Raw genomic sequence first — 23,209 nt, forward strand, 5'->3', positions numbered from 1 at the left:
CCATTCGTGCTGCAGCTGTGGACTCGGTGTACTTCTTGCATACTCAAGTAACAAACAAACCTGGTGGCAGGAATAGGAAAACGGTGATCCCAGAGGAGCTATTTAGCCACACACTGCTGAATGGCAGTGTCTGTTAGATCCAGACTAAAATGTCTCAACAACTATTGGATGGATTGCCATTAAATTTGATACAAATACCAAAATAAATGATCATAGGATGAACTTATTCTAATACTGACTTTGGTGATCTTTGACTTTTTCTCTACTTCTACTATGAGGTTGACATCTGTTGTTTTGAGTGAAATGCTTGCCGTGACATTTGGTTCACCAATTGTAATAACGTAGGCAATCTCTTAACTTTTCACGTAGCATCACCATCAGGGTAAAATTTCAGAACCACAGATTCTGTGAAATTATCTATTGAGAAACATTTTTAGATTTGGGGTAGACTTAATCCCTCTACGGGAAATCCGCCTATATATTTAACTTTAACATATTTTGATGCTTACCTTTGATTGTATCAAGCTATAAAGATAGTCTTAGCTTATTTGCTCATATTTTGAGACATCATTGCCCCAACCAAAATAAATCAATAGATGTTAATAGATTAATGAATGTGTTTTTGTGTTTCATTTGAACTGAACAAGTATATTATGATGTTGGATGTCTCTGCTAAACATGGTCAGTGTTCCAAAATTTGAGGTTAATATATGTAGAAATGGTCCCTGCAAGTCAAAGGGAGCTTCAGCTTGTCTTGAGCACTTTGTTTGCAACAGTTTTTTCTACCTTTCTGACGAATTGACATCAGCTTGTTGCACGTGCCCATGAAACCTTTGTTGCTAAGGTTGGTCTTTAGAATGAAAAAAACGTTCCATGTGTTGTTTGCATTGCCTCACATTACAGATCTGATTTTGACTTAAATATGTACGAATGTATTTGTTGACCAACAAAAACAGAGAGGGTTAAGGTAAACTTTAAATAGACAGGAGCTGAAGCGGCCTGTTTCAGACAGAGGGACTGCATAAAGGGTCAGTATAAGATTAAAAAACTATAAAATCATGCAAAGATATTCCAGGAGAATCTCAGATTAAATATATAGACCTGAAAATGTGCATAATATGGTTCCTTTAGGCTTTTATTAAAGCATACCAGGTGCTCCACCTAAGAATGTATCATAATGATCATGGCATTCAAGTCCAGCGCTAAAGAACGCCAGCAATTTATTAATCCCCTGAGGAAAATGCCTTTAATGTAACTTCCCTCTATAGCCTAGATAGTGCCCTTTTTAATGGAGGGTTCCTGTATGTTGGATGATGGCCTGAATCCCCCCATATGGATACAAGCCCATTACCATCAGCCAAACTGTGTCCCACGGGAGCAGAGTGGGAACAAAGCCTGTCACTGTTCTCTGGTCAGGACACTGAATCTAGCTCCGCTGCTTCATCATGGGTTTCCCACCAGAGAAATCCTCCAGTGTTTGAGCTCCTGTGAAGAATCTGTGTGAAACGGATGATACTGGCATATTTGATCTTAAGTTCTCACACTGATAACACCGCATCAAATATCACACTGAGGTCTGATAACCTTTTTTATAGATAGATTGTATTGAAAATACATTTCATTGAGCTACATAAATGATTTTTGTAGCTTTATAGGATATCTATAATAGCTATATCCTTTAGAATAGATAGTCAGAATGGGTGCTGCAGTATAAATAAAGAACCTTCTTTAAATGACCTACAATCAAACAAGAAGATTGATTTGAATGTTGTACAATTTAACCATAGCTTTAAACAACAAAATAAAAACTATAGCTCAGATCTATATATTGATTTTATTGATAAGGCAAAGGTATTTTCAGGTTGTCAAATGTAAGTGCCAGGTTTGAAATAAGCATCCTCCTATTGGCTATGAGCACATTATGTATGATAGTCTCCAGATCCAAAGCATTTTTACAGTAGTGGTTATTTTTAATGTTGGCAGTAGATGTGACAGGTGCTGTATTCTGAACAGACAGCCTAAATGTTTTTCATTGGCCAGTATGGGAGTCATTTTTTTGTCTGTATGACCAAACGTTATTTGTCTGGCCTGAGGAATTCGGAGGCATGCTGGATAGACTGCGCGGACAGCTCGGGGGCAGAGACAGTATCAGAATTCAGAGTGGCATCTGCAATTGCTCATTCTGAACGTCGATGTCAGATCTGCAAGGAGGCGTCCTTTAAAAAGTTTTAGCAACTCCTGTCGCTCCCACCGAGGAAGCGACGTTTATTCAGTCTTCTTCATGAACGTGTCTCCTTGGGAGGTGATTGATGAGGGTGTGGCGAGTCCCTGAAGGACACCTCTTCTGGCTGCTCGCGCATAAGAATGTATGACAGGGTGAAAGTCCCGAGAACAGAGTGCAGATGGAAAGCTCGGTGATCATATGATCTTAAACCAAACTGACCCCGAGGTTATCCTCATCGGGTTAAAGGTCAGAGGTTATAAGTGGGGACAGCAGAAAAAAATGAGAGTATTATTGACCCACTGGAGTCAATAATACTTGATTAAAACAGAATGTCATGTCACGGGTCACTTTTCCATAATCTTCTGCCTTGTACTCATTTTAAATAATAATTTGCTCTTAATTGAGATATCTGATTAAAAAAAAAAATTAAGCTACGTTGGACTTTTGCTCAAAGGGATGATTTCTTTTTATTGACAAAGCTATGTGTAAATTCATTTCTATATTATTAGGTCTAATTAAATCATCTGATATATTCCCCAAAACCTGTTTAAATTTTTTTTTTTTTTTACAATCTAATCCATGAAAACAAAATCATATTTCTACTTCCTCCTCCTTCAACACATGCTGGTTCCACTTTTGTGCGTGTTGTTGTTGGAGAGTAGTTCCGAAACTCAACCCGCTGGTGAATTTGCATGTGTTATTGCAGTTGTACATTTTCCAGAATGTTTTCTTATCACGTAAAAAAAAAAAAAAAAAAAGCACGTCTGTCTTTCTTTCTGTTTACCTAAGAGAGGACACGGAGTAAAATGAAGCCTTAAATGGATCAAAGTGCGGTCTTGAAATATGAATGGTGTTATTGTTATTTTACAGGAGACCGTTGCCGGGTCACAGTTGAGGCGAAACATGTGAACGCCGCCACCGATTTACTGACCAAAAAACACAGGAGACGAATTCTTCTTCTTCTGCTTCCTCCTGTGTTATTAATTACAGGCTGTCTCCTCTAATGAAATAAATAAATAAATTAAAAAAAGCAGCAGATGGATGCTGTAAGCTGATATGATGATTTAATAGAAACATTTACAATATTTATTCACAGCATCAGAGCGTTGGGAGTTGTTTCTTGTTGTGTTCTGTTATGATATTTAAAAAATAGCAAAGGGAGCAAGAGGGCTCGCATCAAAAGCATCTCTTAGAAGAGTTTTCTCTGCACTGTCCTTGAGCTTATCGCTTTGTTCTGATAGAAATATCTCGCACTGATGAGAGCAGCGGTTCCAAAATTGGATACAGTCGCTGAGCTGTTAACGAAGAAAGTATCTTCTTTTACAGTTCAGGGTCACTTAGAGTTTTTCCCCTCCGTCTGCTGTTAAATTGCTTCACTTGGTTTTTATAAGACTGTTTTAATTTTAAGGTGTCTTTACATAAGTAACTACTTCCCCCCCCCCTTCTCTTTCTTTTAAAGGCAGAAGTGAAATCTGAGAAAATCACAGCAGATATCACCCAGTAGGAATAAATTGCACTCCAGCACTGTTTGAGGATAGATTCCGACTGTGGAGATGTTTTAAGTGGCAAAGACACATATTTTCTGTGCGATTTTAAATACAATCTATAAAAGTACCCTCAGTATTTATGCAAAATATTAGCAGCTTTACATTGATGAGTGTTGACTGTCTCAAATAGGTTATTTGATTGTGCGGTGTGTGTCTTGCCAAGAAGGCTGAATAATTAATTTCATGCCCACAGGTCCTTTTAGTGCTTTACTATATGTAATATTTCCAAAATGCAAACACACATAGAGGAGTCCGTTGCTGTTTGATGCTCTGGCAGCAGTACCTAAGAGCCTGTCACAATGTGTGCACATTCAGCCGGTTTAATTGGACTGAACTGTCTGACTGTCCGCCTTTTCCCCTTCTCCTCAGTGAGCTTTCAACACATATTTATTTGCTATCGCGTAGGTGGTTATCTGTCTTCTGTAGGTGTTTGCTGTAATGTGTGTTTGTGTTTATATGTGTGTGTGTGTGTGTGTTCGTGTGTGTGACCAAGCCTTCCCTCAAAGCATCTGCAAAACTGACCCATGAATATTTAACATGTGAATAAATGGTTTTCATAAATAGATTCCACATTAGCATCGGGAGCCGGTGCCAATATACTTAGTCAAGTTAATAACGGAGCCAGTTAGAGTTGTTACGAGGAGGATGAGAGGTAACAGAAGGGGATTTGTCGCATGCTTTTTCATTTGCATTTGTCGCGAAGAAAACGAGAAAGCTTCTAATATAATGTACTGTATATTCAAAGGCCGTAATTTCATGAACAGGCCCATTCACAGTTCACAATTCTATTCTGTATCAACGTTTGAAGTGCATCCATCTTCGTTGAGGATTACCCTGCCATCACAGCACTAATCTTAAAGTAGATAACATTCATATTTTTACACAAACAATGAATCACATGACTTCCTTTTTGTGAGTGGTTGACTGATAGTGACTTTCCTGCTATATAGCGTTCTGGCTTGGTTTTCTGTGTGATACATCAGGGTTGTGTTCATAGCTGTGGCCAAAACTTAACACCAGACTAAATAAGCGTTTTTTTCTCTGACCTATCTGGTGTAAAGTTTCACATCTGTTTCAGCTGTTGACACAAGTGTGGTCTGTTGCACCTGTACTCCAACCCAGCAGTGATGACACAGTGCACTGACACACCCTGGTCCACTGTAGTATACATGAGAGGTCAGCAAACACAAGATATTCAGGAGGTGTTTAGTTACTGTCTCAGGCTGTGTACAGGTGGTCATTCTCTGTTTGTGGGTGGTATTGTGAATAGATGTATCAAGAGAGCTGGATATGGTGCCGCTGCTCAAATCTTGCTGCCAATTTTTCCTACTGGCCACTTGCAGTATTGCACCTGGGAAAAAAAATCCCCAAATAGAATTTTTCCCATAGACAACAATTATAAAACAGACATCTATAAATCCAGACTGTAAATAAGGTAAGATGCTACTCTTTTATAAAGAATCTTCTAAAGTATAATTTCTAAAACTTTCCTCAAGCCTTTTTAAGTTTGTGACATCATCCCAATGTAAAGTCTGTGGGCTGGAAAGAAACTTGTGTGGCCAGCAGAGGAAACTCTACTGTATAGTCAGTGGATGACATGGTATAGAAGCAAACCTGGAAGCTTGACATTTTTTTTGGCTCATTTGATTGAATTTTAGTCCAGTGTCCAGCTCCTATAATACACCCACTATACTGTGGCCACACACGGTTTGAGAGGAAGACCTGCAGACAGGACTTTAAAAAAATCTCATGTTTTCAGTGCCAAAAAATAATTTTGAGCTACAGTATATTTAGATACATGTAGTCTTCTTTAAAAAAAGATACTAGTATTAATGATCAGTTAAAGATGAGGCAGTAAAGGGTATTTTTTACCAATGAAACTAAATCTGATTAAGAGTGCATTTAAGGTTAATGTATATAAATAATGTATTTGCTAACTGGATATAAAAATATGTTGCAGGGTTAAAGTCCCCCTACTGCATTGTGACCCCCCCACTTCTGAAACCAAACCTAAATCCTTGTGCATATGCCTCTGCCTCCGTCTTTAACTGTCAGCCTGTTTAGCTCTTTCCACTTTCAAGCATTCAATATAACAGAAAGCACGATTTAGTTGGTGTGAATGAGCACATGTGTATATTATTATATAAAGTACAGCATGTGTGTATGTGTATGTGTGTGTGTGTCTTCACTGCTCTGAACTGAATATCAGCTCTGTGACACATGTGAGATTCTTCTTGTTTACTAGAAACAAGGTGCCTTTATGCACCCACACACACACACACATACACAAACACCCCCCGCTGCAGACACCGGCATGCCACTGAGAAATATGCTATACAAATGAGCGCATGTCATCGTCTCATTTCATTAAGTGCGCACGCAACCTAATACATCATGCAGCATCACTTTCCATTTGGATTAGCGCCCAAGTGGCTGCAGCAGGCTTTAGTTTTTATTTGCTTGTGTACTTAATGTAGAATTTGACCTTTTGAGAATCTGATATTTTGATAATTGCATCAACATCGAGATCTATTTAGAGACCGTGCATGACTAAATAGTGTTTGTTATCAAAGGGAAAGCAGCGCTCTATCTAGACACTGCTCCTGGAGTATATGTATGTGTGTGTGTGGTCTGGTCAGTGTGTGTGTGTGTGTGTGTGTGTGTGTGTGTGTGTGTGTGTGCGTGTGTGTGTGTGTGTGTGTGTGGGTGCACACCTCTGTATCAGTGTGACTAGCTGACGTGGTAATCATCTAGATTCAGGGAGGAATTTGGCCCATTAGTGTCACACAGTGAACAGGCTGATATCCTCGGGGTCACACGGCTCGGGGAGGGGGGGAAACTGAGCGGGCCAAGATATACAGTGCAGTTGAAATTAATTGGGGAGCACTTCAGTAGCTTTTCAAACATTAACCACAAGCGGCAGAGTTTATACTGAGGGCTGCTCCTGCTCTTCAAACACGCACGGCCAGGGGAGGAGAAAATGGTTATTGTTTAAACATTCATCTCATTTGAGCTGCTCCAGCTGTATCTACACTGGATGTGTGGGGGGGCAAGTCTCCCAAAAGGTAGTTATCATTTGTTTGTATGCGTGTGTGTATCATAAATCCTCAAATAGTGGCCTGGGTCTTTGTTTACTTCAGCTGAAGAGTGAACCTTTCACAAGACAGGCTATTATCTGACTCAGTACTTAGCTTTTACTTCCCCCGTTCTATAACTATATATAATCTACTTTGTTTAGAAGATCCTCTGCTCTCTCTCTCTTGCTCCACTTGGTGTGTTAACTGCTCGCTTTATGCTGTTACTGCAGATTCTGAGAATTATCTTTTTTTTATAAAACAAAATCTCAACTATTCATAATCGCCTCCCTTCCATTGAGGGCTTTTTAGTATGATGACCTGGAGGTTTACAGGAAGTGTGGAGTTTTATTAACAGCAGTATGTTAAAGTGTGTTAAATAATCAGATTAACAGGAGTATATCTGTTAAAAAGAGAGACTCAGAGCAACAGAGTGGTGAAATGTAAATGTAGATGAGTACCTGTAATCTTTCTCTGCCTTTTATTTGAGGCTTTATAAGGACACATGCAAGCCTGTTTGCAGCAGTGTCTGTCATACTGTGCTCGTGTACAGTAGCCTGACTGTAAATTGTTGGGTGTATGTTGTATGTTACTCTTGTGTAAGTCAGTGTTTCCCAGCTGGTGGATGGAGGACGACCATTCTGCATGTGAGTGAAGCCTGTGAGCAAATGTTATCAACAAAATGTACTTTTGATAGCTGGCTGTTTCTTGCTTTAAAGTGATCAGCAGTGCAGCGACGTTGAACGGAACCCAGGACCGCCTGCTGCAAACTGCCAACAAAAATATTGAAAACAAAAAATGAAACTGGGGCGAAGTACAATACCAAGTTTCATGTATTCTATTTAATATCTGTTTAGTCATGTTTTGGAGGAAGTTTCTCCGTCTCTGATACAGCAACATGCAAGGCGAGGATTACAGGAGTAACAGAACTGTCCCTGGTGTTAGTAAATTGATCACATTTTCTGCTTAAACTTTGCAGCTCCCCCCTGTTCTGGGCTTTACTTTGGGTGCTCTGGTTTCATCCCTCTCTCCAAAGCATTTTATGGGTATTGAAATGACTTTAAGCCGCCTTTGGGTGATTATCTGTTTAAATGTGTGTTAGACTGGTTATCTGTCCAGGTGTACCTTCACTCGATGAGGACTGGGATAAGCTGGTTAAGTATGCTCCAGCTCCCTGTGGCCGTGAGAATAGATAGGTGTAATAAAAACTGAATGGATGTTAAGCTTGCTGATATGTGGACCGTGACTTAAAGGGAATATTCACCACTGTGAATATGATGGTTTCTTCAAACTAGGTCACCTGTTCAGGAGCAATGTGCAAAAATGTTTGAAATTGGTGCCCTATGACTACAGAAAACTGAGAAAAAAATCTGTACGTTCCTCATATCCTACAACAACCAGAATGCTTTGCACGTGATCCTGTCCAGTCAGCTACTGATAGTGTGTTTATGTAGCGCAGTGGGCGAGTGTGTTTCCCCACAGAGCAGCTGTAGAGACAAAGTATCATATATCTGCGCTGAGGTTTATTTTCATTTACAGAATGTTTCTCCTCATACAGTCTGGATGTATCGTACCAGTGTGCAAGGATCATAAAACAACTGGGGTCAGTAATGTGGATCAATGCAAACTTAATGAGAATTGCACACAAGCTAGAATTCTGCCAGAGCTGCTGTTGGGCAGTCAACAATAAAACTGCCATTTCATTTCAGCTTGGTTTAAGAGACAGTCATGGGCGAAAGGGTGAAAAACTGTTTCTTTTACCTTTTTTTCTGGACGACAAGGAACCAGGTTACAGGCAACACATAGTCACTGTGGTTCTGTTCTGGATTCAGATTTGGAAAACAAAGTTGGGTTCACCGCAAAGTTTTTCTCCATTACCTCTGATGATCATCAACTGCTGATGTTGCAAAGCGTCTCCGGCTGCAGCGCCTTCCCTTCGGCTGCTGCTGTTACAGTGGTCACTTTCTCCTTCACACACTGCTGCGTCTGATTCTACAGTCCTATATTCGGCCTCGTAAGTCGTGACGGCACCACCACATCTCTGCTTTGCCATTATACTGTAAAACGAATTGTTGTTGTTTGTATTAGATTCAGCTTTTCTGGTTTGTGTTGGCAGAATCACTTAAAATAACTCAACAGCTTAAAGTTTGTGTGTCAGGCTGCTCTGGTGCTTATTTCCTCCTCCACTCTCTGTTGTGTCAGCTGCCACAGTGCGATATTCAGCCTCTTATCATGACACTAGTTTTTTCCCAAACATGCTGATATTGTAAAATCAATCAATCAATCTTTATTTATATAGTACCATGACAAAAGTTATCTCAAGGCACTTTACACATAAAGGTCTAGACCATGCTCTTTAATTTAATTGAAAGATATCCAACATTCCCCCATGAGCACTTGTCGACAGCTGCAATTAAAAACTCCTCTTTAACGGGAAGAAACCTAAAGCAGAACCGGGCTCTAGGTTGGCGACCATCTGGCTTGACCGGTTGTGGTTGAGAGAGAAAGAAGGAGCGCGAGAGAGAGAGAGAGAGAGAGAGAGAGAGAGAGTGTGAGTGTTTAGTAGTATACTATTTTATTGTCTACTATACCCTATCACTAGTGCAACATGGTAGATGGAGTGTTTCGGTAGACCTGCCTTTCTATCTTTGAAGGCACAACTACAGAAAATCAGAGGCAGAGACTTGAAATCCAAGCTGAGAAAGTCGTAGTTCTTCCTTATATCCAACTACATCACTGTACACGTCCAATGATGGCGTCGGTGCTGGAAGAACACATTTTGCAGCTGTGCCTCAGAGACATAGAGAATAATATCCCCTAATATCAGATAGCTAGAGATAAGGTTGAAAAGGCGAAGTTCTCCTTTCAAGACTGAGTAGAAATGTTCATACGAAGCCCATATGAGTTGTGAACTACTGACATAAACAGCAAGTTAAATGCAGCCGGGGTCTTAGAACTCTAAGCAGCGGTTTGTTTATATATGTGGACACAGAAGGAAGAGGAGGAAGCAGAGGAGAAGACCTCTTGAACTCATGACCATAAATGCTGCTGTTTCCTTTATGCACAATTGGCGTTGTACAAAGGACAAGAGAATAGATTATGAAGGAGTCTGTTAAGAGCCCCGTGCTACACAACAGCAAATATTTCACTACGTGGCCCAGTGACAGCGTAAGACCGCTGATGCACCGCGGAGGCGGATTCCAACACAAACTTGACAACATGATGTACAGATGGAGCTGGAATTACTGACAGAGGACACGAGAAAATCGCGCCAGATAGTTAATCACCCAAAAAGGATGCAGAAAAGGATGCTGTATCGACTTTCAAATGGTTTCCTCTGATTGTTGGAACGTTTTGGCACTTGTGCCGTTTTATTATGTGGCTGCACCCCTCCCGTCTGTAACCTTAGCAGTTTATAACACACAACAATAATTTACACTGTTTATTTGCAAATACTTGTTGGCTCAGCTCCCACGCCTATAAAAGGTGGTCGTATTGCCCATGATGCCATCGTTGGATTTATGTGGCCTTTAAAAATTACCTCATACAGGAAGCCAGTGAAACAAACAAGCGTACACCCAAGGTAACATCCTATAGATAATAGAACTAAAATATATATAAAGACTCATAGAGGATTTTATGATTGCATAGCATCAGGAGGGATTTAATGGTATGAATACTTAGGATGCTCATCCAGACATTCAATTTCAAGGTTTATCTTTATCTTGTAAATGTGTCCCACACTGTTGTCTCTGCTCTTTGTTTTTTGGGATTCAGCATTCCTCGATAACCATTATACAGTAGCACAGTTCCTGTTTGGAGAGTCTGCCCCTCAGTAAGGCAGTCAGTCAATAGGGTGGAAAGTTCTGAGCATTCAGCAAATTCTGAGACAGCAGAGCAGAAGCAAGGCAACAAGCTACAAGACTCAGGATGAAAGGAGGGTGACCCCTTGACCTCCACCCTCCGCCCGCTCTTTTGTAGCATATTGTACATGATCAAAGACAACTTTTGGATGAGAGCGGAGATGAGAGCTAGCCGTTGGCGGACCTGACTGGACCAACAGAGGTTATAGTCTGTCAGGAAGGCGAGCGCAGTGCTCTTCCTAAGGCGTGCTGCGCCTCACTGCGTGAATGACGAATTCCCGAGGACGTCTACAGAAAGGCTCATTAGTAATTCTGATTGTGAAGAGTCAGCAGATAGTATATTTAGTGGGTTGAGGTTAAACCAAGTGCAGAGACTCCACCGATTTCACTCCTATAACACTGTCAGACTCACAGAGAGCAGTTTTGTTTTTATTATCAGAATCAATCCATAAGAATCAGAGATATTGTCTTTTTTTATTGTGTGGTTCCTTGTCAAAACCTGGCACCTGTATTACTCACAATGCAACTCAACTGCTTACAATTCAGTGGGAGATTCTGGTCAAATGTAGCCTGTTAGCTTCAAGCAGAAATGAGGATGTCTGATAAACTCACTTCTTTCAAACTTCACACACATATACAGATCTTTTCATTTTCAAACTTGTAGTCTTCAGCTCCAACTGACGTTCAGTTGAGGCTATTCATGAGATTTCTCACATCTCCCTTGGGAGCCACAAATGTACAGTATGCAGTAGTAGTCCACAACACCTGTTAACAGACTTTAATGTGTTCCCCTTCAAGAAAAAGGCAGCCCCCCCTTTTTTTCTAAATGTGAAAAATACAATAGTTGCCTTTTATTCATAGCTTCTTTTTTTTTCTCTGAAAGACTATTTCTCTGACCACCACCTGGTCGGACGGGTGTTTCAGGGGAGTCCTAATGGCGCAGGCGAAGTGTGTTTTAACCACGGACCAAACAATTTAACACAAGACACAGATCATTAACCACTGAAGGGAGTCATTTTTCAGCCGCTAATGACGGCTCATCATCTCTGTGTAACTAATTCTTTACACGGGCCAAATTAACATCAGTTAATGTGAAACAACCACAGCTGAGCCTTTTCATACAGAACAGTAACAGTGATAAAAAAAAATTAAAAAAACTACATTACTGTAAATCTTTTAGTGTGTCCTGAATGGAGTATTGTGATGATTTTACTACTACCAAACTCTCTCCCCTGTCAAATAAAGAGATCTCTAAGTATTACTACTTTTTATTTTCACTTTGGAACAATGGCTGTGACTTTCATAGTCTGATTGGCATTGTTCTGTTTCTTTTGGCTGGCCTTTCTCTGGCCTGTGTGACTGTAAACTTAAAAAAAGCTGGATTGTTGCTCACATTTGTAAAAAAAAAAAAGAAAAAAAAGGTGCTTTACAGTTATTCTGCTTCTCATCACACTCGGACATATAGTTCAGAGTCAGAGGAAACCAGGGACACAATTTCAGGAAATTTTCTTTGGCCTAAGACTTTTTTTTAGGTTCATTTATAGTAGCGTCAGAGGTTTTGGGGTGGGCGGTGCTGGGGTGGACAAGGAGTGCCTGGCTCAAACTGCAACATGTGTGTTTTTTTGCCTTTAAGCCTGATGTGGTCTGGGTCTTAAACATGGCAGGAAATGGTCTACGCCGTCCAGCTAACAGGTGCTTCTCTTATAGACAAAAAAAAAACTAAGTGAGGTCACTGACGAATAACTCCAGGAATTTCCTTTGTTTTCCTTTATAATATATAACAATACAATTATAATTACACATGGAGGAAATAGCCAAATCCTGAAGTTTGACCTGGAAGTTCTGCCTTGTTTCATACTTAGAATAAAAGTTGTTCTTAAGCTTGAACTACTAAATCCTCCCCGTTTATTCCCAACTGCTAACAAACCATTGTTCTGTGAACTGTATGAAATGTATGCTCACGCACGTTTTGTAAGAATCACGTTTCCCTTGGAAAGCACGCGTTTACATCACGGCATCATGGTCAGCAAGCATGAGCTCAGTGGATTTCATCGCTGAATGCCATGGCAGGGGAAAGAGAGAGCTAGATAGATACATAAATATATAGATAGATAAGATAGTAATGAATGGCCTAACTGTTGTCTCTGACTCCTTTTTTCTCTCTGTTTCTCTTCTCCAGGGATCTGAAGAATAATTTGATAAGTACAGTGGAGCCGGGGGCCTTCCGTGGTCTGCTAGCTCTGAGGAGACTGTGAGTAGCTTCTCCATGGGGGAAACGGGGAAACACCAGACAACGAGGAGTGACTTAAGTACTGACTGAAAAAATAAAAGGAATGAAATGTTTAACTGAGGCTGAAGTGCTAGAACTACTATTTCAGGCATTGCTGAGCTTTCTTTGTCCGGGCAAAGCTAACTGAGGGCACAAAGCCGCTTTTTTCACGTTAATACAGATGGACACATTCACAACTGGGAGTTTTTCAGTGTGACCACAATCCTCAGGCTTTGGGAAGGTTTTATGTTTGGGCACAAATATGAGGAGACAGAGCTGGAGCGGTTAAGGAAAGGAAGAATATTTGCCATTCACTTTCTCCTCTTAGTTTTTGGGGGGGATTAGAGCTACTGACCTTCCGGTGACACTGTTAGCCAGTTGAGTCACTTGCTTAATAATCAGTATTTTTATAAGAATAATTTACGACACAGCAATTAGTAGCTTAATTTCAGGCGACTTTAAGGCGTGTTTGACCTCATTGTTTAGCTGTCCAGGCCACAGCTTTGACGTTTTGGTTCTTTCACGACGCTCTCATAATGTCATTTTCAGCTGCAGCAGAGAAAAAGCTCCACTGTACAGTACCTGCTCCAGCACCAAATGGCAAAAGGAAACGTTAGCTGGTGAACACAGTGGAGCATTTAGTAGCTGAAGCGCCCAATATTTCCCTAAGGACAGGGATTAAAGTGGGATTTGGCAGGTGGGGGAACCCTAAGATCCGGTGTAGCGGTGCAGCAGCAGGGAAAAAATGACTCTGCTCAAAATAACTCCCAAATTGATTTGTACTGTGAGCTCTGACGGACTTGTTTTCTTTGTGGACGGGGCTGTGTGATCAGCTGACCTTCTTTTAAAGTACCCGTTTGCTTTCTGTGGCTCAGGGCCGTGCTGCTGCAGCTACTCTGGGCTGTGCTGCATTTAAATGAACCAGACCACTTCAACAACACATCATGGACATGTTCACTGTCTAAAAAGAATATAAAATGAATGATGTTACATATGCAAGCTTTAAACATTGTTATGCACCCCATAATAGTAGTGGGACCAATGCGGCAGAGCTAAAATCACCCTCCCTACCCCCTAATTGTGTGTCAGCTGTCATACTGGTACATACAGATAGCCAAATTGCACGTAAAACAACTTGTGTGTGTGTATATTTGCTAAGCTGTATTTGAAACGTTGCTTCTAAAATGACCTACCACTTCAGAAAACAGCAACTCCGTTTAGGCTCGCTCCCCTTCTGTAGCTAGCTAGATACTGAGTGTGGGGAAGGGCTGAAGGAATTACATTACTTTCTTATTTTGAGTAATTATCTCGATGGCATCAACTGAAGGGAACGCCATGCTGCACAATTCGAAAAATGAACCTGCCTGACATGATTATGTATGAAATTGCCAATCAGATTGATTCACTTATTAATGGAAGGAGCCGGAACGCCGTTCACAACTCCGAATGAATTATAATGTTGCTCCATTTGTTTTGCTAGCGAGTCGGCCGTGTCATCTTAAAAGGTTATTCCGTGATGATCAATGTTCGTGTACACATCTTGTTTTTAATGTTGCCCCCTAGTGGCCAAAAAGAAAGAAATAATTTAATTCAGATTTAAACACATCATCATGAGATGAGAGCTAAAATATCAAAAGCAGCACAACTAGAGAAGAGCCATGAAGTTAACAAATTGATGCAAGATGTGCTTAAAGCTAGCACGAGGGAGATTGTTGATGGACCGCTGCAAGGCGAGGATAACAGGATAATAGGAGCCAAGGTAGCATGGTTGTGTTTTCAAGGATCTTTTTTATTATTACCCTGGAATTGAACTCTCCAAAAGGCTTGTTTCCTACTCCGCTGTTAAGAAGCTGATAGCATGCATATTAATTGGAACAGATCTTTATTTTCTATGCTTTTGACATTATGCAAAGTTACCTAAGACTTTAAAATGTCTTAAAAAACTGTTTTTGGTGATCTCTTCTCCTTTTCTTCTATTCTTTTTTTCCCTCCAAGGATTACTCTCATCCCTGCGTTCTACATATAGGCTTCAGAGTGAGTGACATGATTGCAGCCTGATAGTTAGTGGGATCTGGGCTGGCAGGGATGCAGGCAGTGAGTTAGCTGTGCTGATTCGGGGCGCGTGTGCACCAGGCTCAGGGAGCAGCAGAGTGCTAATTTAAGTGCTCCCCAACTGGTGATTACTCGAGTGCTCTGCTTATTTTCCCACAGCTGCTCCAGCAAAGCAGCTCTTTAATTACAGAGCGCGGTGGGCACAGAGCCACGGACGCGACAGCGCTCAGCCACTTGCATAAAGAAGCCCTCTGCATTTGCACGTGCGTGTGTGTGTGTGTGTGTGTGTGTGTGTGTATGTGGGCATGTGTGTGCCAGCAATGGTTATGCAAGGGGTACAAAAAGGTCATTACAGATATTCCAGGAAGTAGAGGAGATGAATGAACACAGCATCCCACAGCTGTTAAGGTTCTGTGTGTTCGATATTAAGAGGACAGTCATGCATGAAACACACTAACATTTTACAGTGGATCCCATTTTTTATTTAGTCTCTTGCAGTACAATGTATGATTCTACAATATAGAAATAATTTCCTTTCACTTGGTCTTTGTTTTTGTCCTTACAGGGATCTATCCAACAACAGGATTGGTTGTCTCTCCCCTGAAATGTTTCTAGATCTGGGCAACCTCTCAAAATTGTGAGTAATCCCAAAATTGAAAACATGCATCGTAGTGCTTCATGCTTAATTTGCACTGAGTCTGCAGAGAATACAGTGTTGGATACGGCTACAGTAATGTATAACAACATATGTGTGACATATTTCTTTATGAATTTCTTTGTGTGTTTTTTTTGTTCTCGAAACAGGAATCTATCTGGGAACATCTTCTCCACTCTGACAATGGGACTGTTCACACACCTCCTGGCTCTCAAAGTGCTGTAAGGCAAACACCCACATGCATCATGTAGCTATACAATACATTCAGTTATCTAGGTTGTAGTTGGAAATATACACACACATTTGTTATTGTTCAGGGTAAAGAAGCAAGGATAAATGTCAAGAGGTTATAGGCTGTTTTCATGGCAGACTTACAGCAGGAGAAGCACAGGTGTAACTAATGATATTAAGGATGGCTCTGCTCCATGTAGGTGAGCCAGTAAGCATTGCCAGCCAGTCAGCATGCACAATACCTGCACCCTGGAACTGGCACACATAAATGGAATGAAACCATCATAAATGTTATTAATTACACCTGTGTATTTCCTGTTATGAAATGTCAATATGCCGTGAAAAACGCCTTGTGGGCGAATGAAGTCAATGGACGGTCACGCGAATTTAGGAAGACAAACACAGTAGGTTGTAACTGTACCTTACGTTTTTTTTTATCCCATCAGACACTTGAGCACCGAAACCTTGTTCTGCGACTGTCAGCTGAAGTGGCTGCTCCTCTGGGCTCAGAGCAACAAGGTGAGAATTGGCAACGACACAGTGTGTGTGTTCCCCACTCACCTCCACGGCCTGGAGTTCCGCAACCTACGTGAACAGCAGCTCAGATGTGGTAAGGACTTAACGGCGTGAGAATAATATGAAGTCTGATATAGTGAGGAGACAGGTCTGAAAATGAATGTTGGTACACAATGAGTGGAATTTAAAAGACGATAAAAACATCATTATAAAAGTGCATATTTAACACTGTTATGTAGCTCTGGGGTTAAAATAAGACATTTTTAAATACTTAAATTATTCTACTTTCTGTATTATTCAGTAACATTCCAGCAATTCTATTTGTTTTGCTGCTAGCTTTCCACCTGCTGTAACTTCCAAGAAATAACTGGACAATGATACTGCTGTAAGTTATCATTAGCTCATGTTGAAGTAACTAAACTAAAAATGAATAAATAAATGGATTCACATTGTTAAATGTTACAGTTAGTTAATGTTTCCTTTACATGCCCAAATTTAACGTATATAAAAAGAACCACATAGTTTCAAGTACAGTACCAAATCACTAAATCCAATTCCAAATATAAGTATCACCAGTTCAAATATATGTAGTAAAGAAAGACAAAGAAAAATGTAATGTTATATTATGAGTAACAGCTTAATATTATTCTTTTAAATGGCACTTTATTACCCATGTCAGACTGAATTTGTAATTTTTTAAAATATTACAATCTATCCTACCCACAGCCCCCAAATAATGGTCCTCATAATTAGGAATCTTGTTAATTAGATGATTGATTGATTTCACCTGGCATCACAGTTATAAATTGGTCCCTAGAATGAAATCTAGCAGGTCTCACACATCTGAAATCTATAGTCTTACAGACTTTGTCAAACAGGAAAAGTTTGAAAAGTTGGCTTATATTTTCACAATATTGATTTTATCTAAAAAGTCAATGACAAAATATAGAACATCAATATTACTTTTTTGTTGTCTGTCACATTTTAGATAATTTTTCCTATAATAAGAGTATTTTCCATGTCCATCCACATCCATAAAGATTGATGTATTCCATGATTTTTAAATAATCAACATTCTAACGAATAAATCCAACAGATTTGTTTTTTTGTTTTTTTTTTAAATTGAAGAACATTTTAAAAGAAAAGAATCAAATATTCCAAGCCTTAAAGCCAGTAGAAAAGTTTCTTAAGATGAATGTTTTGCTGAGGCCTGACAAAAGCTGTATAAGATAAAGGATATCTTTACACTGTAAGAATGCCTCCCGAGACTGTTCATTAGTAAGGAACTGTTAAATTTCATTAACGTTGCATTTTCAAGTGATTTGCACAATGAGAACATGATTGAGTAGATCTATTCTGATAATAGGTTTCCCTCTCCACCGTTATCTCTCCACCTGCTGTGAGCTGTTTGACAAGCCTAATATAAGGCAATGAATTAGTGCAAAACTGCCAGAGAGAAAGCCCCAGGCAAACTGTGTCTCATAATACAGTCTGTGCCTCATTATGTCCCACCTATGTTGGGGGCAGCAGCAGTCGTAACAACCCAAGGAAGGGACTTGTGTTATAGAAGTTGCTAGTTGAAATCCACAGATCAGCTGCTTCTTAAATGTGTGTCAAAGTGAAGAAAAGAAACACTTGAGTGGGTTTTCATTCTTCTGAAGCAGCTCTGTGGTCAGCGGGAGAAGACTACACAGTGCTTGTACTGGGTGGTTGCCACGTGCGACACTGTGTGAGTGTGTATTTGTATGTGTGTGTGTGTGTGTGTGTGTGTGTGTATGCTTGCCCGTATCTCCAGCAGACTAGCAGAAAAACTAAATAAAGGCAAAGTATGACAAAGAGAAATATAGAAAGAAAGAACATGTGAAGGAGCTTAACCAGAGCATAAAGGATTTGGCCAATGACTTAAAAAAAAGTGAATTATTCAGGACAGCGAAAACAAAAACAAATTTCTTCAAAAACTAAAATGAAAACAAATCAAACTCATCTTATGCATAATCACATGATCACATGCACACACCTACGCAGACAGACATCCTCTCATCTCTTCCCTCCCTCTCAAACCAACAATTCTTCCCTTGAATACACCCTGCAATCTATGTTTCAGTCTTCACCTCCTAGAATAAGTAAACACCAGTGCTACTTCCATCAGTATACATTGCCCACTATATTCCCGACTGTAAACCAGAATAAGCTCAAATCATATGAATACTAAACCAAACATTTAATTAAATACAATAAATCCCCCCCCACACTTGGTCCAACCTATGACATCACTGTTGAAGTCAGCAAAAGTGTAAAAGCAGAAAGTGGTTGGATGACTCTTTTTGTCTCCTGATGAGCACTTAGAGTTTGATAAGTAACACAAGCTAATATACTGTACATATAACTCAAGAAACTCAGGACTGAAAGGATCAATGGAACAATAAGTGAACTTAAAGGACCAGTGTGTAGGGTTTAGTGGCATCTAGCCATGAGGTTGCAGATTGCAACTAACTGAATCCCCCTCCCCCTTCCAAGCATGTAGAAGAACCTATGGTGAACATGAAATTCATGAAAAACACAAAAGGCCCTCTCTAGAGCCAGTGTTTGGTTTGTCCATTCTGGGCTACTGTAGAAACATGGCAGTGCAGCATGGCAGGCTATGTGGAAAAGGACCCACTTCATTTGTAGATATAAAGGTGCTCATTCTAAGTTAGTGTAAACACAAGGATTCTTATTTTCAGGTGATTATACACTATTTAAAACATTCTTATGAATATCATATTCCATTCCTGCCAAGTCAGGTCCACTATATAGTACTACACTGCACCTTTAAATAATAATACACATCTAAATGTAACCAAACATATTGCTAAACACAAAAAATTGCAACAGCAATACTACAAATGTATAGATGTTGTCTAAAACAACAAATGACAAGTATAGGTATAAAATACACCAAAGTGCAATGGGGACAAATAGTGTAGTCTCAGTCTTTTGGTCACAGATTGCATTAGAAGACTGATTGACATTACATTCACTTTACTGATTTACTGACTTATGAAATAATATTTTTCTTTCTCAAACTTTTGGAATGCTAGTGGAGTTATACATCTTGTCTCAAGACACTGACAAATGTATAAAAACAAGAATGTGATATATGCACACTTCCTTCAGAACTGACTACGTTTAGGACTAAATATGTCTAAAAGACTGAAGGATTAAGACAGACGTTGCAGTATGGTATCTATCAGCAGTGGGTGCATCAAACAGAGTTTTTAAGCAGAACAAAATTGCCTCTTTACTGACTGGAAGCTGTGTAGCTACAGCAAAGAGAAATCCCAGAGACTTTTTTTTCTCTTCTTTTTTTCTGAAAGACTAGTTACAGACAGGCAATCCCCTTCTCTCCTGCCCCCCACCCCCCCACCTTCCTCCCTGTCTCCTCTCGGTTGCTCTATCTCCCTGCTCCGTGCTGCAGTCCACGGGGGAATTGTATCTCATATGTGATAGAATCATCCTCCTCCTCTCCTTACATCTGCTTCACGCGGGGGATATTGCCCTGGAATGAGAAAATCATTGGTTAGCGGTGTGGTTATATGTGTGTACGCGTCAAGTGGAGGGACATTATATGAAGATGCACTGTATGCACAACGTCAAACACTTTACAGACAACTAATGAGGAAAAATGTGTCCCAGTCTGCAGTCTGCAGCATGTGCACCCCCCCCCCCCCCTTACAGTTTGTCTTTTTACGTTCACAGACGTCACCGTCCCGAGACGTCTACACCACAGACATTCTGCTATGCTATGTAATCCTAATTGTATGTGTTTTTAATTCACACAGAACAATCCAAAGCAATTACAGGGTAATTCTGTGCAGTCCACAGACAAAGAGCCAAGAGTGGAATCCAGTGGCAGGACGAGGAGCCCTCCTTTCAGGCCCTGAAGCATCCATTATGGGATTACAATGATAACGTTCTGGGCTCCTCGCTCTCTCGCCATGCTTGGATCCATCTGCCTCTCCACAGCACAACTCCATCTCACAAAACCTTACTCACTCACTTGGCAGGAAGCACATTTCAATTGGATACAGCGTGGAGCTTTAACAACTATATTTTTTAATGTTTGATTGATTGGTTGTTGTTTTCATATGGCTTCACTTTGTAAGGGGAAGCCGTATAGACGCGTACACCGGCCAGGACGTTGTTCAGCCTGCGTGGACGTGACAGTGCTCAACACCTGATGCTAGGTTCTCATTATCAAGACGAATGACGGGATCAAATGAAAATATCGCTCTCCCACACTCACATACCATTGGAAATATTAATATCTCTCCAGAGATTTCCCCCATTGTTTTTATGAAGATATGTCACAGAAGATTCATCTGTTTCTTTCTCCAGCGGCTCCAGCATGATGGGTAGCAGATGTCTGCACCATACATTCCAGCAATGAGCCCTTGTCCCTCCACTGATACAGGTCGGGTACTGCCTGCAAATGAGGGGGAACAGAGGAGCGCGTGCAGCTTCCTGCCAGGATCAGGTGCTTCCTGTGTCGAGGTCAGGGCAGGCGTCTGTTGGACTCATCGAGCCACGGCCCTCTGATTCTTTGACACCGCTGAGATGAGAGCCACAGAACAGATGTAAAGTGTGCAGCTCACATTTAAACCGCAGGACAAGCCTCTGCTTTCTATAGCTCTATTTATTGCATGATGACACAGTAGTGCAATTGCCCTTTATGGGAATCATGTCATTAGATTCAATTCTATGTGCAAGGCCCACATCTTTTAGCCTGTGGTGTGCCTTTAATAACTTGATAACGTGATATAAAAATATCATGAAATATAACTCAACATGGGCACAGCCTGTCATGACTCTTTGAAGTTCAGTCACACACCTCTTTTAAAGTCAGTTGCTTTGAGGAAGGGATAATGAAGTGACTATAGAAACAGATATAGGAGCATCAGTCTGAGAATGAGAATATCTGCTCATTTTATTTTTGGTGTGACTCAAAATCTAAATTGAAATGTTTTTACTGTGTGTTAATACATAAGGAGAGGTAGCAACACAAGAAAAACCCTCATGCAGGGCACTCAGCCATCACTCAGAGATTTCTATCTTAACCTAACTATATATATTTTTAACAAAAACATTTTTAAAAGACTAACAGGTGCAGACAAATATGGAGACTTTAAATGATGCAGCAGCTGTTTTATAAGTAACATTCAAATGTTTAAGCATGTGAGCATTAAAGTAGGAAACAAGTGGATTGTGAGCTGGTTTTGTGTAATTCCACTCTAATATTAAATTATTCATTCATAATTTTAAGACAGAATCAGTAAATTATTCATTAGCAGATTTAAAGTTGTAATCCTTGGGATTTCAGTCCTGGTTGATTTGGTCAATAATTAAACTGCAATACGATCTGATTTCATGCTGCTCACAGTGTGAGTAGTTTCCCACAGAACATCAGAGCAAAGTTAAGGTGGTTATCTTGCTGCTTAGTAGTAGATGTGCAGCCTGTTGCCTACAACCCTTCATCTAACGGCTCACTGTGGCTGCTCCTTCTTGTTCCATGATGAGAAATGACAGTTTGCATTAGCAGTAATTTAAGTCCAACTGAAATTAAATTACTTTTTTTTTTTGTCTACTGCATACATATCCCCTCTGTAAATCACTTGTCCTGTGTTCTGCTTTTGGTTCTCAGAAAAGAAAAGGGAGGAATTTATATTCTGACGATGGCTCCCCCTAGTTTTCCATTAATTCGATGAAATACTGTTCTGTTATCCACCCAGAAAGCTGGAGACCTCATGTCAATGCAGCACACATTAACATTCGTCAGAGGAAGGTGCACTGATAGTCTGCTGGATCGGCAGCTAATTAGCTGCCAGGCTGCAGCACATTAAGCACCATGTAAATATTCTTGAAAATGCTTCATGGTTCCTGCTAGCAACACATTGTCTGTTTATGACTCCAGCAGTTTGTTTACTTTGTCTGTATTGTGTATGGTGGAACACCAGCACTCTGGCAGCCTGCCAGCTGCTGTCAATCAAACAAGACATTGTCACGCCCTTCCAGCCGACTGAGACAAAAATAATTTCCCCAAAGACCTTTTCCCCCTCATTTTAATAATATAACACTATTACAAATACTTAAAAAAAACAAAAAAACAACAACACGTTTTTCGACTGCAAACAGGGATGAGTCAACGGGGATTTCAGCTGGATTTCAATACAGCTGATACACTGTAAGGAGTGAAGCGTAAACACTGAGGATGTTATCAATGGGATAAAATTACACTGGATTACATGCATGCATTGTTTTCCTGTGAATCCCTTGTGCTTAGTATGCAGTTTGAATCCAGTGCAGGAATGGTGGACGCCGCCACTACCAATTAAAATGATGTGAATGTAAAAACGCTGAGTGTCTATTGCAGAAAATAATCTTAGTCATAAATAGTATCAAACATGGGGTTTGATTTCATGAAAATCTTGATAATTATTACTTATGAGACATTCTTTTTTTAATTGATTGATTTGTTAATTAATTACAGAGTGTAAAAGTCTATAATTATTCTGCTGATACACTCCAGGCTCCATTAAGAAAGACTACTAGAGACAGTAAAAAGTTAGCTGTATCCTGGCCACATTGGTAATATGTGTCTAGCTCACACACACAGGCATACATACATATCATCATGCCTCTGTCTCAGTCTTGATTCCTCTCCTTTTCTTACACACACACACACACACACACACACACAGACACTCTCACATACAGCCAATAATTACATTTTGCTCTGGCA

General features: G+C 40.2%; 1 protein-coding gene across 1 annotated transcript in view; it reads left to right on the forward strand.

The window, feature by feature from the left end:
* LOC133991582 (adhesion G protein-coupled receptor A3) overlaps positions 1–23,209 on the forward strand; it is a 159,437-nt gene that overhangs the window by 17,334 nt on the left and 118,894 nt on the right. The window contains exons 3-6 of the mRNA XM_062430038.1: positions 12,888–12,959; positions 15,595–15,666; positions 15,834–15,905; positions 16,362–16,525. Coding sequence (XP_062286022.1) covers positions 12,888–12,959; positions 15,595–15,666; positions 15,834–15,905; positions 16,362–16,525 — 380 coding nt within the window. The remainder of the gene's footprint in view (positions 1–12,887; positions 12,960–15,594; positions 15,667–15,833; positions 15,906–16,361; positions 16,526–23,209) is intronic.

The sequence above is a fragment of the Scomber scombrus genome, chromosome 12 (assembly GCF_963691925.1).
Source record: "Scomber scombrus chromosome 12, fScoSco1.1, whole genome shotgun sequence".
NCBI classification, from domain to species: Eukaryota; Metazoa; Chordata; class Actinopteri; order Scombriformes; family Scombridae; genus Scomber; species Scomber scombrus.